The sequence below is a fragment of the Anomaloglossus baeobatrachus genome, chromosome 3 (genome assembly GCF_048569485.1).
Source record: "Anomaloglossus baeobatrachus isolate aAnoBae1 chromosome 3, aAnoBae1.hap1, whole genome shotgun sequence".
NCBI lineage: Eukaryota > Metazoa > Chordata > Amphibia > Anura > Aromobatidae > Anomaloglossus > Anomaloglossus baeobatrachus.
In genome coordinates this window covers 55,844,639-55,860,835 of record NC_134355.1, presented here as the reverse complement: position 1 = coordinate 55,860,835, position 16,197 = coordinate 55,844,639, and the positions used below count along the sequence as shown (strand labels likewise).

Below are 16,197 nucleotides of genomic sequence, written 5' to 3'. Positions count from 1 at the left end.
AGTGCTAAGATATGTGGAACAACGAATAAAGGAATATAGACATGGATTACTGCTATGAAAAACGTAAAAATTTAAATACTTTGCACACAAAAATGTCCACTTTTATGTGAGCCCAACAGCCAACGGCAAGGCGACCTCTTTTTGTTGGTTCCTTACCTACTCTAATGCCTCTCTTTGGGTTAAGAGAAACCTCCTTTATGGGCGGACAGGAACCTGCACCTGTTTACATTAGAAAGGTAGGATGTGTCATCAGTCTTTTTCTTAGATTACAGGGTCATACCTTCTGATTGAGCACTCCTGCTCTTCAGCCTTAGGCGATTTTAATTCTTCATTTGCAGGTTCCTGTCCGCTCATAAATTGGAGGGTTTTTTTTTAACCCAAAGAGAGGCATTAGAGTAGGCAGAGACCCAACAAAAAGAGGTCGCCTTGCCGTTGGCTGTTAGCACACAAAAATGGTCAGTTTTATGTAAGCCTAAGTATCTCAATTTTTGCATGTTTTTTATAGCAATAATGCATGTCTATATTCCCATAGTCATTGTTTCACATATCTTAGCACTACAGAGTGCAACTGTATCCTTTTTGTTACCATGTTTCATGTTCAGTTTGCACCTGTTCACATTAGAAAGTTAGGATGTGCTATCAGTCTTTTTCTTAGATTACAGGGTCATGCATTCTGATTGAGCACTCCTGCTCTTCAGCCTTAAACTATTTTAAATTCTCCATTTACAGGTTCCTGTCTGCCCATAAATTGGAGGGTTTTTTTTTAACCCGAAGAGAGGCATTAGACTAGGCAGGACCAAACAAAAAAAGGTCACCTTGCTGCTGGCTGTTGGGCTCACATAACATTGGCCATTTTTGTGTGATAAGTATTTCAATTTTTCCATGTTTTTTATAGCAGTAATGCATGTCTATATTCCCATATTCATTGTTTCACATATCTTAGCACTGCAGTGTGCAGCTGTCTCCTTTTTGTTACCATGTTTCATGTTCAGTTTACACCTGTTCCCTTTAGAAAGGTAGGATGTGCCATCAGTGTTTTTCTTAGATTACAGGGTCATGCATTCTGATTGAGCACTCCTGCTCTTCTGCCTCAGGCGATTTTAATTCTCCATTTGCAGGTTCCTGTCTGCCCATAAATTGGAGGGGTTTTTTTTTAACCCAAAGAGAGGCATTAGACTAGGCAGAGACCCAACAAAAAAGGTCGCCTTGCTGCTGGCTGTTGGGCTCACATAACATTGGCCATTTTTGTGTGCTAAGGATCTCAATTTTTCCATATTTTTCATAGCAGTAATGCATGTCTATATTCCCATATTCCTTGTTCTATATATCTTAGCACTACAGAGTGCAACTGTCTCCTTTTTGTTACCATGTTTCATGCTCAGTTTACACCTATTCACACTAGAAAGGTAAGATGTGCCATCAGTCTTTTTCTTAGACTTCAGGATCATAGATCATAGAATGTGCCATCAGTCATTAAAAAGATAGGCACTAGCAGAATGGAGGTAGATGGTGTACAACGTGACTTCTATAGAGTTTCCTTCGGGGCATATTTAAATCCCAGTTTGTGGAAATCATGAACAAATTGGTCAAAAGTGATGTAAGCAGGCTCTTAGCCTTAAAAAATACTATTTCTGCTGAACAAGACAACCTCTTTAGGTAGTAAAACCCTTTAATACAACCATCTTGTGCATTTAACCCAGGAGCTTGGAGATTTAGCTTATAGGACAGGGGTGGGGAACCTCCGGCCCGCGGGCCGTATACGGCCCGTGACGACATTTTATGCGGCCCCCGGGCACATTCCCGGGGACCATTGTGCTTTGGTGGCAGCCGCGCTTTTCCCGGCTGCCGGCCCTTTAAATCCCACTGCCTGATGCCCTGTGGGTAGATGCTAGAATGTACGGGCTCTCTCCAGATCCTGACTTCCAGGACCTGACTGCAGCCCATACATTCTAGGCTTATCCCCGGCCTGTGTGCTCTGGTGGGCGGGTAAGCAGCACGCTGCGATAAAGTCACACAGAAGAGCTGCAGCAGGTTTACCAGCCTCCCGAAACTGTGCTGTGTGTGTGTGTGACTCTCCCTCCCCCTCACTGCGAGTACTCAACCCATCGCTGCCCCCCCCCGCTCAGTGCTGTGTACCCCCTCGTACTGTGTGTACTCCCCAATGCTGTGTGTACCCCCCAATGCTGTATGTACCCCCCAATGCTGTGTGTACCCCCTCGTGCTGTATGTACCCCCTCGTGCTGTATGTACCCCCTCGTGCTGTATGTACCCCCTAGTGCAGTGTGTACCCCCTAGTACAGTGAGTACCCCCTAATGCTGTGTGTACCCCTTAATGCTGTGTGTACCCCTTAATGCTGTGTGTACCCCTTAATGCTGTGTCCCCCCCCTCGTGCTGTGTACCCCCTCGTGCTGTGTGTACCCCCTCGTGCTGTGTATACCCCCTCGTGCTGTGTGTACCCCCTCATGCTGTGTACCTCCTAGTACAGTGTGTACCCCCCAGTGCTGTATGTACCCCCTCGTGCTGTGTGTACCCCCTCGTGCTGTGTGTACCCCCTCGTGCTGTGTGTACCCCCTAGTGCAGTGTGTACCCCCTAGTACAGTGAGTACCCCCTAATGCTGTGTGTACCCCTTAATGCTGTGTGTACTCCCTCGTGCTGTGTACCCCTTAATGCTGTGTGTACCCCCTCGTGCTGTGTACCCCCTCGTGCTGTGTACCCCCTCGTGCTGTGTGTACCCCCTCGTGCTGTGTGTACCCCCTCGTGCTGTGTGTACCCCCTCATGCTGTGTACCTCCTAGTACAGTGTGTACCCCCAGGTGCTGTGTGTACCCCCTAGTGCTGTGTGTACCCCCTAATGCTGTGTACACCACAGTGCTGTGTACCCCCTCAGCGCGGTGTAACCCCTCTCTGCTGTCCGTGCCCCCCCTAGTGCTGTCTGTACCCCCTGGGTGATGTCTATGCCCCCCCACCAGTGCTGTCCGCACCACCTAATGCTGTCCATGCTGCCACCAGTGCTGTCCATGCCACGGTGAGTGCTGTCTGTGCCCCCCTTATGCTGTCCATGCTCCCCAGTGCTGTGTGCCACCCCTCAGTGCTCTTAACTCGCTACTGCTGTCTGTACCCTCCCACTGCTTTCTATGCTCCCCAGTCCGTGCTCTCCTGTTGATGTCTATGTTCCCCCAGACCTGTCTGTCTCCCTAGTGCTGCCACCCAGTGCAGTCCGTGCTGCCACCCAGTGCAGTGCGTGCTGCCACCCAGTGCAGTGCGTGCTGCCACCCAGTGCTGTGCGTGTCCCCAGTCATGTCTGTGCCACCGCCAGGGCTGTCCATGCCCCCTACTGATGTATATGCCCCAGCCCCTCCTGTAATGTATATGCCCCAGCCCCTCCTGTGATGTATATGCCCCAGCCCCTCCTGTGATGTATATGCCCCAGCCCCTCCTGTGATGTATATGCCCCAGCCCCTCCTGTGATGTGTACTCCCAGTGTCTCCTGTAATTTATGCGCCCCGGCCCCTCCTGTGATGTGTATGCCCCCAGCATCTCCAGACAGAGACAAACCTGGAAAAGCAGCTGTGAGAAACAAGATGATCAATATCACCGAACATCACAATCGCACCAAAGAGAAGCAGCTCCGGCCACCACAATAGGGGTGAGTTAATTAATCGTTTGACCAAATATAGCAGGGTTATTTTTCAGGTTGATAATGTTGTGCGGCCCCCAAAGGTTAGTAGGAAATTCCAAATGGCCCCCGGCAGTAAAAAGGTTCCCCACCCCTGTTATAGGAGAACATCCTATGTATTGGCAGGATCTATTTTACTGTATCATTATTCTGGCAGTCATTCCGGGAAGGTTAGAATAAATGGTATGCCTGTCCATGACAACATAATCTGCATAAGCTTATATTTTAATTGCCCTTTTAATGAAAGTGACCTATGTCTAATATACACATATAACACTCCCCTAGATATTGCAAACTGCAGCCCGGCCATTCATTCCTATCACGCCTTTCATTAGTATCTACCTACAAATAACAAGAGTATAACCGAAAGCAGCGGCTTTATGTAAGCAAGCTTAGAAATCACACATAAGTGCTTTTGACCTAAATCTTACGGCGCCTCAATCTGACATATAACCTCACAGCTGTGAAATTCTGTGTCGAGATTTAGCAGTCTGAATCTGCCAAGTGACCCGACCATAAAGCAACTAGAGATAAGGATTTAAGGTATGATATGACACAATTAGACATTAGCCATCTGTTTGTTTCAACACATTTTGTTTCTAGATTAGCCGAACATTTGGGTTTGTTTTATTTACCGCCGTTTTAACCCGCTTGTTGACTTTGGACCATACACAACGTGCCATACAAATAACCGTGAACAGGATGATGATTATTATTATTTTTTTTCCCTATGGTAACTCAGCCAGGAGATTCTTGTGTTAAACCCTGCTAGACGTGGAGAGATAAAGGGTGGTTTAACAGCAAAAACTAATCACATATAAAAATAGCTGTTTAGAAGCAGCTCACCTAAGGACCGCTTTAATCAAATGTTTGTTACCTGCCAAAAAGACCATGATCTTTTCAAAATGCAATGTGGATTAAAGTATTATCTGTCGCAAGCAGAGAACCAACCTTGGAGTGGAAGTTGGAAATGTGCTCATCATAATTTTCATGTCTTTGGATAGAAAAGCCAGCCGCTTCTGCTAGATTGCAAAACTGGTTTAAAGTGTTCCCTCTTGGAGGAGCAAATACCATCGCTTTTCCCTGCAAGAATAAAAAAAAAAAATCAGAGAGAAAGAAAATACATTTGTGGAAGAACGCTGGGCAAATGTCCAAATATAAGTAGAGCAAAACTTCTCCGAGGTTACGTTCCCACGTAGTATCTTTGTTCTGTGCACTGACGTCCACACGTGGTAAATAGTGTAAAATAAAGGTCTTAAGGGGGCTTTACATGCAACAACTGCGCTAACGAGATGTCGTTGGGGTCACGGAATTTGTGACACACATCCGGCCTCGTTGCGTGTGACACGTACGAGCGACCGCTAATGATCAAAAATACTCACCTAATCGTTGACACGTAGTTCAAATCCCAAATATCGTTGATGGTGGTGGACGCAGGTTGTTCGTCGTTCCTGAGGCAGCACACATCGCTACGTGTGACACCCCAGGAATGACGAACAACACCGTACCTGCGTCCTTCAAGGTGGGCGTGACTTTCCTGCGGCTACTCTCAGCCCCTCCGCTTCAATTGGATACCTGCCGTGTGACGTCGCTGTGACGCCGCACGAACTGCCCCCTTAGAAAAGAGGCAGTTTGCCAACCACAGCAACGTCGTTAGGCAGGTATGTGTGACGGGTACTAGCGATATTGTGCGCCACGGGGAGCGATTTGCCCATGACACACAAACGACGGGGCGGGTGCTTTCACGAGTGACATCGCTTGCGATGTCGCTGCATGTAAAGAAGCCTTTACTTAAAACTACTGCACCTGACCCGCTCTGTTCTTGTGCAGACTAGAGGTTCCAGCTGCGCAGTCCCGAAAGGCACCTGCGCAGACTAAAACAACCCTAATTGGATGACTCAGATGACCAATCGGTCCTTTTGCCTTACCTCCTTAAAAATCCGGGCGAAGGTGAGGAGTAAAATAAAATAAACCAACATTATTGTAACTCCTGCCTGGATCCACAGACTCAGACGGTCTGTAATTGACAGACTAGAGGGAAGCCACTCACCAAGCAGGACCCCTAGAACCCTTTAACCCCTATACAGGGATGTGGAATTACAAAGGGCCCTGGTGATCACTACGTGTGGAAGGCTGCAGTCCGATGAGAGTAGTAGTCAGGCAGGGTCGAACAGGGAAGTGCAAAACAGGGACAGAATCACGCAGGCAAGGGCGTAATCAGAAAATAAAGCAGAGGTCAAATCCGGATCGGGCAGCAAGGTACATAAACAGCAGGCAGGAGGGTAATCAGGAAACAAGCAGAAGTCAGAATACCAGAATCACTAAACAGAACAAGGCGGGACAGGAACGAGGAATACAAAACTATCTCTGGCAATGGTCAGCAGACAGGAGGGGAAATAAGAAGGGTGTGGTTGTGACGCCCCAGGGATGCTGTTCCTCTTCAGGGACGCCACAGGGCTTGTTCAGTTTGGCAACAGGTACTGTTAGTTTTGTATATGTCGTGACGCCACTCACAGCTTGCGGTCAGGGATGTGGATGACCGCCACTGCAGATTTAACGAGTGTCTGGGGCTGATGGGGTCTGCAGTCAGATGATGTAGCCTCCCGTGAGTGAGGCAGGCCCCAGGGGCTCCACTACTCCCAGGTGAAGGGGACCTCAAGCCTGGGATCTGGCCCGCCGCAGGGACTGCTTCTTGCAGGTCCCGGGCCTCCAACTGCTCACTCCTCAGGATGGGCTCCACAAGGGGGCGTGGGCGACCATCTCTCACCAGTCGTCGCTCTCTGCGGGCTTGCGACGTTGAAATGGCCCTGGGGTGGGCCTCCCGTCGCAGTGACATCACCTGGTCCTCAGTGGCACACCAGGTGAGCGAAGCGCTCTGCATCTCTTCCTCCCTGCTGGGGTTTGCTGTGACCTTGTTAGGTCGGATAGGCTGCAGGACCTGTTCTCCCTCCCTGGCGGAGGGTGCTGCGACCTCTTCCGGTCGGTGGGGGGACAGCAGCGCGGCCTTGATATGGTCTCACTCTCTTTCAGAGGGTGCTGCAACCTCCTCTGGTTGGGCAAGTGGCAGCTCTGGGGTCGAGCTTTCGGCAGCCGGGCAGGACGGTGGCAGGACTTCAGGATCCCTCTCCAGCGGAGAGGGTGGTGCGACCGCTTCAGGTCTGGTAAGCGGCATCTCGATGACTGGGCCTTTAGCAACCAGGTGAGCCGAGGGCAGGGCACCCGGACCCCTCTCCAGCGGAGAGGGTGTTGCGACCGCTTCAGGTCAGGACGGCATGGGCGTCGCACCAGCTTCTGATGGTAACGCCTGCGGGACTAGCACACCAGGTAAGGAAGGGGTAGCTTTAGACTCACCCGGAGTCAGGCTGGAGACATCCAGTGGCGGGGTCGCTGTCGCTGACGGTGGTTTAGGCTGAGCATGGGCGGCGCCTCCAGGTGGGCCCCGCTGAACGGAAAGCCACAGGCTTTGGATCGCCACCAGCATTCTGTTTCTACAGGTGGCTACTTCCCATTTCCGCTGCTCCTCCATGCGGTCAGCAATCCTCTCAACCTCCACTTCCAGCTCCTCCGCCGTCATGGGCCTTGACCAGCCTTGCTCCTTCTGATCACCCTCTGCCGATGCCATCTTGCTCCTTCCCTCGCTCATCAGCTTCTAGCCTTAGTTTTGTTTATCCTCCCACAGGACTGGGGGCGTCTCAGCAGTCCGGGGACAGATCAGCCCTCCCATCTCCTCTTCTCGCGGGGTCAGAGCGCTCTGGGGATTCTGGGACAGTCATTCCTCTCCGTGGGCGGTTACTTTTTCTGCGCGGGCTGCAGCCTTTTGATGACGCACTTTCAACGGTGGCAAAGAAAATGGCGGTGGTTCAAATTTTTCGATTGGACCGCCGAGGCACACTGTCACTCGTCTGAACGGGTTTAGTTCAGGATCCTGTTCGTGACACCAAAAAAAATGTGACGCCCCAGGGATGCTGATCCTCTTCAGGGACGCCACAGGGCTTGTTTAGTTTGGCAATAGGTACTGTTAGTTTTGTATATGTCGTGACGCCACTCACGGCTTGCGGTCAGGGATGTGGATGACCGCCACAGCATATTTTACGAGTGTCTGGGGCTGATGGGGTTTGCAGTCAGATGATGTAGCCTCCCGTGAGTGAGGCAGGCCCCAGAGTAGCGGGTCCCGGAATAACACAGGCTGAGTCCAAAAGTCTTTTAACTGGTTTTTAGTCACTCATATGTTGCTGTGAGCTGACTCGGGCATTGCTGTGATGAACCAGGTAGGACCAGGGGCTCCTTCGGGTCAGTCTGATGGTAAACTGTTACCTCGCCTTCCTAGCACTCTGTGTTCGGATAACCCCATGACTTGAAGTACCATGGGGGTCTATCCAGGGAGTCGCTACTGCCTTTTCTCCCCTGTGTTTGGCCCGTTTGCCGGCAGCGTAGACCAGGTGAGATGGCTTCAGGCTCTATCTCCTTATGGGTCCCTGCGTTGCTGCTAAGGCTCGGACTCTGTGAGGTTGGTGAGGTACTTGTAGCTCCCCTCACTGGCAGGTTTAGCAGATAGTTAAACTGGAGTCTGCTCTAGGGACCTGTACCCCGTACGTGCCTAGTCACCAGGGACACTACTCTGTTTTGACCAAGTGACCGTTCTCCCCCGCTAACGGCTACTACCTCGTGCAGGGTCTGAATAGTGTCAGAGCGCGGATCCGCCTCGCGACCGCCGCTCACCACCACCAGACTGGCTCTCCTCTTTTCCTGACAACCTCTGCACTTTAGCTCTCAGCCCCTCCGCTCCACCCCTTGACGAGATTTGAAAGCTAGCCACCTCTGGAGACTACCCAAGGGTCCCATCTACTGATGTGGGAGAATTGGTTGCTATGTATCTGTGCGTACACACCTCATTGTGGTCCTTAGGATTTCCTGGAAGTACTCTCCCAGCATGGGTGCAGTACTCAGTGGAGCCTGACCGGGTTTGGGGCGCCACATGGTGTCTTCCTATTGGCTGTAGCTGAATGATGGTAACTTCAGCTGGAAGACACATGCCACCTACAGTCAGCCAGTGGTACTGCAGATCTCAAGGAAACCCAGACCAGTGGATGAGCGGAGCCTGCACCCACCAGCGCTGCTTGCATCGACTCCTCTCCCATCACCAGCACTATCCATAGCAGGAACACGGTGTCGCCTGGTGATCGAAGCAGAAGTCAATGGAGCGGACTCCGGTGGGGACGTAAAAGTTATAAACTGTCAATAGAAACACAAACAGCATGTAGTTCCAAGCAGCCTCCACTTCAGAAATATCACCAGCGGGAAATGGAAGCCCGTGCAAGCCTTAAATAGTTACACCTGGATTGCATAGACTAAATTGCAACATAGGAAACACTTGGCTGAAAGACAATGAACACACAAAGTGACCACACAGAGACAAAGTGTTCAGAACCTGGACAGTGATCGAAGCTGACTGTGGCTCAGCGACAGGGAAATGGACCAGAGCACAGGAGGATGTCAGTTCAAATCCGAGGCATGATGCACTTCACTGCAAACTTCCCTCAACAATACTCATAGCAGTATTTACATTTTCATTGCAAAAAAAGGAGTGGGTATTTCACAGTTTCATGGCAAAGGATGAACGTTCAAAAGAATAAAGTCCAAACAGTGTTATGGGCCAATAAGATCCCAATAATGCAGACACATGTATTGTAGATCCTACCTATATTGACGAGAAGTCCTGTGATAACAACCAGAATCTGAAGTAGCTGTAGTACAATCAGTTGATATTCTAATAAGTTGAAGAAAATTGATAATGCTTTCCAAATCGTTTCTATAAAGTTAGATCAGTATATGTGGCTCCATGCAAAGCTCCAGCAAGTAGCACCCCACCAGACTAACCACAGTACAAATGATGCGGTCCGGCTGAGAAGGTGTGACACCACCCATTTCGGAACAGTCTGTGTGGAACAGTGAGTGAACTTCCTACATTTCTTTGATGCATCCCCCCAACTATATTAAATATATTGATAGGTGTAAAGTGATACATTGCAATGAGTTAAACTAGAGTCAATCATCTAGGTTTGGTTGCGTGAAGTAGCTATCTAAAGATCTTTGCGAGGCAATAAAGCGAAAAGTTTATTCTCCATCACAGCTTGTACTAATATTATTACTATTATTTCTTAGCGCACCATTGATTTCCCTAGTACTGTATATGAGAAGGGGCTACATGCAAAATACAAATATAAACTACAGTGAAAAAAACTAACAATGACAGACTGGTACAAAAAAGAGAGAGCCCTGCCCTTGCCGGCCTACAGGGTAATGGAAAAGGAGACAGTAGGTTGGAGGGCTGCAGCAGCTCTGACGGTGGGGAGGGGAATTAATGCAGTCTGTAAGCCTTTTTATAGAGATATGTTTTTAGTTCTGTCTGAAAGTTCCAAGTGTTTTGGATAATTGGACATGCTGGGGCACAGAATTCCGAGGATTGTGGTTAATCAAGAGAAGTTTTTAGGGCAATTAGATGAAGAACGTACAAGAGTGGAGAAGAGAAGGCGGCCTTGGAGAGAGCTGAGATTACATGTTGGAATATATTGGATGACAACCATATGACTAACTCTACCCTCACCTATTGTATCCTCATCCATTCCCTACAGATTGTGAACCATCACGGAGAGGGTCCTCTCTCCTTCTGTGCCAGTCTGTGCCTTGTATTGTTTGATTATTCTACTTGTCCCTATTATGTGTACCCCTCTTTACAAGTAAAGCGCCATGGAATAAATGGCACTATAATAATAAATCATAATATCTAAAAACAGGGTCACATGCATTCCTCCTTATTTATGATGACTCCATGGAAGGTCATCAAACTGGACATGATCCTTGTCAATGGAGGGAATGGCAGGGAAAGAGGACACATGCCTTGTTCCTTATTCTAGTAGGTGCTGTGTTAACAATAACTCAGGGGTGTGGCTTTGGGCTTCGGGGGGTGCATATAAGAGTGGAGATGCGGAAATACATAAAAACATTGCATCTAATACCTTATACAGCCACCTCCAGCAGACATTTTCGAATGACTTCTCAGTGTCAATAAATAACAAAAAAGGCATTTCATCAGTTCTAAGTATCAAATGGACTGTATCTAAAACCTATACTACCTGCCTAATATAAATGTAGCTTAATGCCCTCTGATAAATCCCGCCTGGATAGGAGAGATGAGGTCTGGCATGATTAAAGCTAGTTATACGGCCATTAATTAGGACATGATCTTAATGTCTAAGTTAATTAGGGATATCGCCTGTAGGAACTAACGGATAGTAAGTGATTCCCCTGCTTGGATATAAACTTAACATATGCCTAGATTGCTCGATGAGAAGAAGGTGATACCTTTAAGCATCATGTTGAAAAGATCAGTTAACAAAGGAAACACCTCAACTTCCAAGGCTTTATAAAATTCACAAGTATAGTCATCAGAACCTAAGGTTTTATGGGTTTTGTGGGCCTTTGATGGTTTCTCACACTTCCTTCCCCGAGACATACTGTATGTCTCTGGACGTTTCTCAGGGAAGGGAAAGTAACCAATCCAGTAAAATGTTATGAGACTTTGGAGTTGAATATCTTTGTATAGAGTTTTATAAAAAGTTTCTAAAATCTGTAACAGCTCACAGGTCAGTGTCTACCACACCCTTGTCTTCTCTCACACTCAGTAAACCCTGGCGTGACATCTGCCTAGAACCACAGTCTCAGGATGACTGTCACAGAGGCTAGTCACTCACTAAGCAGGATACCGAGAACCCCAAAACCCTTTAACCCCAATACAGGGATTTGGAATTGCTACAGGGCTCTGGAGATCGCTACCTGTGGAAGGCTGCAATTCCAAGAAGAGTAGTTCTCAGGCAGGGTCAAACCAAGAGATACAGAGAAGGGACAAAATCAGCAGACAAGAGCATAGTCAGGAATCAGGCTAAGGTCAAAACCCGGAGATGGCAGAGAGGTACAGAAACGGCAGGCAGAAGAGTAGTTAGAGAGCAGGCAGGTATCAAAACACGGGAATCAATATTCAGAACAGGGTGAGAACCAGAGACAAGCAGTGAACTACAAGACTATATCTGGTATTGATCAGCAGACAGGAGGGGGAATAAAAAGGGTGTAGTGTCTTCCATTGGCTCTAGCTGAAAGGTGGTAACTTCAGCTGGAAGACCCATGCCACCCTCGTCAGCCAGTGGTACTGCAGGCCCCAGTGAAACCCAGCTTAGTGGATGGAAGGAGCCTGCACCCACCAGAGCTACTGGAACTGACTCCTCTCCTATCACCAGCATCGCCCATGGAGGAAATACGGCGGAGCCTGGTGATCGAAGCAGAAGTCGCAGGAGTGGACTCTGGTGGGGACATGACACCTGGACAATAGATTTTTCCCTTGCCAAATTGGCCATCAGTCTACCAGCTTTAGTCCCAAAATTGTGGAGGTTCTCTTCATCTCTTCACAAGCTGTTTGGTATAACCTTTTCTAGTCTGCTGTGTTGATTATCGCACCATTGCCTTCCATCATCTACATTTATCACTAGCTGTACCTCACCTATGTTTGGAAATTGGCCAAGTTAGTTGCTGGGCCCCTATTCTAAAAATTTCCAAGCATGCTTAGGTCATACATTTCATGCAGTTTTATGCTAGGACTTCTGCTTCTTCCATCATATATGGCTCTGGTACAAAAATACAATGGAACAGTAAAATAAAATAAGTGGAAATTGTGTCCGGCCTTATAATGGAATAAATTGCTCTTGAGACGAAAAAAAAAACCCAAAACACTTCTAGCGTTACTCAATCCAGTAAAAATAGAGCTAGGAAACCGTGCACACCACGAACCCCATTTTTACTTATTTGAGACACAGTATATGTTCTTAGTCAAAACCAATATGAATGTACCCATAGGGCATCATCACAAAGAGACCATAGGTCGCAGATTTTTCATCTAGGTTTCTCCAAGAAGAAAATTTGCAGATTGTTATATTGCCGGCAAAATGAGTGACCAAACGTCATCAACATGCTACATGACTCATGGGCCAGAAAATGACCTATGGGGCAGATTTTAAATCCGCACCTTGCCAGTGTTGCTTGACAAAGAAGAAGCAATAACCTTAATAAATCCGTATCTGCAGATTGTCATGGATTTTGCAGGGGATCCTTCGCAAAATAAACTCAATTTAATTCCCAACAGGAAACACTTTTACAAACCAAAAGTTTTAATTTGTGAAGGAATGATAGGGGTGACGATAAAAGGATTTGATGATCTATTTTTCAAATGTTTTTTAAGTCTAAAAATCATAGACCTCTCATGTCCCCTCTTAAAAGTTGGCAAGCATAAGATATCTATAGGTTCGTGTGTCTGTAGTGGGGTTCCCATTAATTCCCTATTTAGGATCCAGTACTAGGGATACCTAGGGTCAGGTATCAGCTTGGTGCACAGGTGCGAAACCTATCTAGGATGGTGAGGGACCCCAGAGACCAGCAGTAGGTTTGGTCACCATCTTCCCCTTCCCTAGACACAGGGTTTCCCTTCCTTTCCCTTTTGCTGTTCACTTGGTACTTCCCCGTACCTAGCGTGACACTTAAGTAACCTTGTTCTCCTTTGGTTCAGGCCTGTGTGCCCAGCTCCTTTCATGTATATTTCATTCCTGTCCCTTTACTGACTACTCTTGAAGTCTTCTGGTTTTGTAACTTTTTTGCCCCCCCCCTCAGTTCTGGTCTGGCTACCAGACCACTCCTAAAGGCCCCGTCACACGCAGCGATATCGATAACGATATCACTAGTGAGCGTACCCACCCCCGTCGGTTGTGCGTCACGGGCAAATTGGTGCCCGTGGCGCACAATATCGTTTGGAGCCGTCACACGGACTTACCTGCCCAGCGACGTCGCTGTTGCCGGCGAACCGCCTCCTTTCTAAGGGGGCGGTTCGTGCGGCGTCACAGCGGCGTCACTAAGAGGCTGCAGAATAGAAGCGGAGGGGCGGAGATGAGCGGCCGTAACATCCCGCCCACCGCCATCCTTCCTCATTGCCGGCGGCCGCAGGTAAGCTGTAGTTCGTTGTTCCCGAGGTGTCACACGTAGCGATGTGTGCTGCCTCGGGAACGACAAACAACCTGCGACCTCAACAATCAACGATTTTTTGAAAACGAACGACGTGTCAACGATGGACGATTTGGCGAGTATTTTCCATCGTTAACCGTCGCTCATTGGTGTCACATGCAACGACGTCGCTAACGATGCCGGATGTGCGTTACGGAATCCGTGACCCCGGCGATATCTCGTTAGATATGTTGTTGCGTGTGACGGGGCCTTTACAACCTACACCACTAGCAATCAGCTACTTCTATGGCCCCAGACCAGAGGTTCCTGTGTAAGTCCAGATCCATTTACAACGGCTAAAGGGTGAATGCCAGAAAAACCCATGGGTTCTGGTATATGGAGTGGTTTGTGCCAAGCTTGTCCATTGTAGCCATATTTAGAGTTGCCAAGTGACCACTGACAGAGCTACATTAACGTCAGGATGGTAAGGGCTTCAAACAAGTAAGTTTAATGTGTTGTGTTTTTTTAACTTCTTCCCTCCTCTGTGCTTATTATCTTTTAGGATCTGGAGAGACATCAGAGCATAACTCAGGGATTCAGATTGATTTGGACGGAATCGAATAAGTTGAATCTGCCCAAAATGAATTTAGGTAGATTTTCTCATCTCTAATAATTTCCTACCTGCAGAGCACAAACATAACAAATGAAAATTCTATGAACGGATTTATAGACGAGCAGAAAAACACATGAATCCGCATCCTGTGTGACAGTAGACCCTGCTGGAAGCTGTCTCTAAATGTGTATTAATAGTTGTATGTTAGTGTAAAATATGATAACAATTGGGGCCATTTCACAGAGCGAAGCAGCGATACATAACCTTACAAAGCGTAAGAATGAAACCCCTAACCTGCGTCGCCCGGGAAAATCTTTTATTTTCCAGCCTGAAGCTGAAGATGAACTCAGTGTCCCATCGGAACTGTCTCTCAGGTGGTGAGCATTGCTGTGTATTAAAAACTCAAAGTCTATCCGTGAAATGCTGCAGAGAGCTACGGCAGAAGGAGAAATAAACTCACAATCAATTCATGGAGAACAGCGGGGATATACTTTAGCAGCACATTGCAGCATACTGAAGGCATAACCACCAGCACGCCTTTCATCTCAAAGTTAAAGTGAAAACCTGTGTTCTATCAGAACGGCTTCACAGGTGGCGAGAATTGTGAAAACAAATCAGGCAACGCACGGCCCTTTCACAGTACAATCCACTTCTGCTAGAATTCCCTTTCTTCAAACCTGTTGCTGATCCTGCGGCTGTACCCTTAAATACCTCCCGCGAGTATAATTTCATTCTCAAAAATACATTAACGCTGCTTAATATCCTCATAAATAAATGGCTAGCAACTGAATGCGTTTCCTATAGTATGCTATAAGGTTTTTTTATACAGTATGCATGTACTGGGCAGTTGTCATGAATGTGTCATGGCCTGATGTCATTTCGAGGAAGATCTAGGATCAGAAGGTCATAGCGTATTATTGGTCACAGACCAGATCCGCTTTAGTGTCCACTTGTCATTTACCCTGAGTTGGAACACATTTAATTCCATTTGGTACTGATGGGGTTAAGGTTAATTTCTATCCTGCAGTGATCTAACAGGTAGTTGTAATCTCAGCCGCAGCTACTCCTTTCTTTCTGCTGTAAATATCCGTTCCTCACGCCTCCCTTTGCCGGCTATAGCTCATAACTATGGTGTCCACTTTGAAGGAGTTAGTCTCTGGAGAAGCTAAGGTGTCGCTTCTGTTGCAGCTAAGAAGTTCCTCCTGGAGAAGCTGTGGAGTTTTATCTGTTGTGTCTTTCCATACCCATTTCTCTTACCTTCCATGTGTTGTCTTATTGTAGTGGTGAGACTAACATCTCGCTGGTCTTCACTAGTCACGGTGAGTTCTGGACCAGAGAAGGCTTAAGCACGTTACAGCGCACAGGGCGAGAACTCATCTAGGGACGTTAGGGAGTGCAGGGATCAGACTAAGTTGAGTGGTAAGAGGTGATCCAGCTCTCATTTCCCTAGCACCCAGGCCTTCCGTTGTATTGCAACCCTAGTGTTCCCTCTGTGTTGCGTCGCTGGCTGGGAGTCCTCTCATACCTGGTGTCACACCTGCAGTCACATCATAGCTGGCCCAAATTTTTGCAGGATTTTAATATGAATGCAGTCACAGTTCTTGCACAACAGATGCAGAGTTTATCTATGGAAGTGAGAGAATTACGGTGACAAGTTACGCAGCAGATTGCAGGTCAGCTGGACTCGGCTCACTGCCACACTCAACCAGAACCCAAGATAGCCCTGCTTGTCAGGATTTCTGCGGGAAGGATACATTTGTGTTTTTCAGGAAAACTTGTAAACTGTATTTCAAGCTTCGCCCTTGCTCCTCAGGAAGTGAGGAACAGCAAGTGAGGATTGTGGTCTCATTTTTGCAAGAAGATCCCCAG

General features: G+C 47.7%; 1 protein-coding gene across 1 annotated transcript in view; it reads right to left on the bottom strand.

Annotated features, from left to right (window-relative positions):
- The window catches only part of CAMKMT (calmodulin-lysine N-methyltransferase), a 654,168-nt gene that overhangs the window by 40,034 nt on the left and 597,937 nt on the right, over positions 1 to 16,197 (bottom strand). Inside the window, exon 10 of the mRNA XM_075339193.1 lies at positions 4,629 to 4,760. Within this exon, the coding sequence (XP_075195308.1) occupies positions 4,629 to 4,760 (132 nt within the window). The remainder of the gene's footprint in view (positions 1 to 4,628; positions 4,761 to 16,197) is intronic.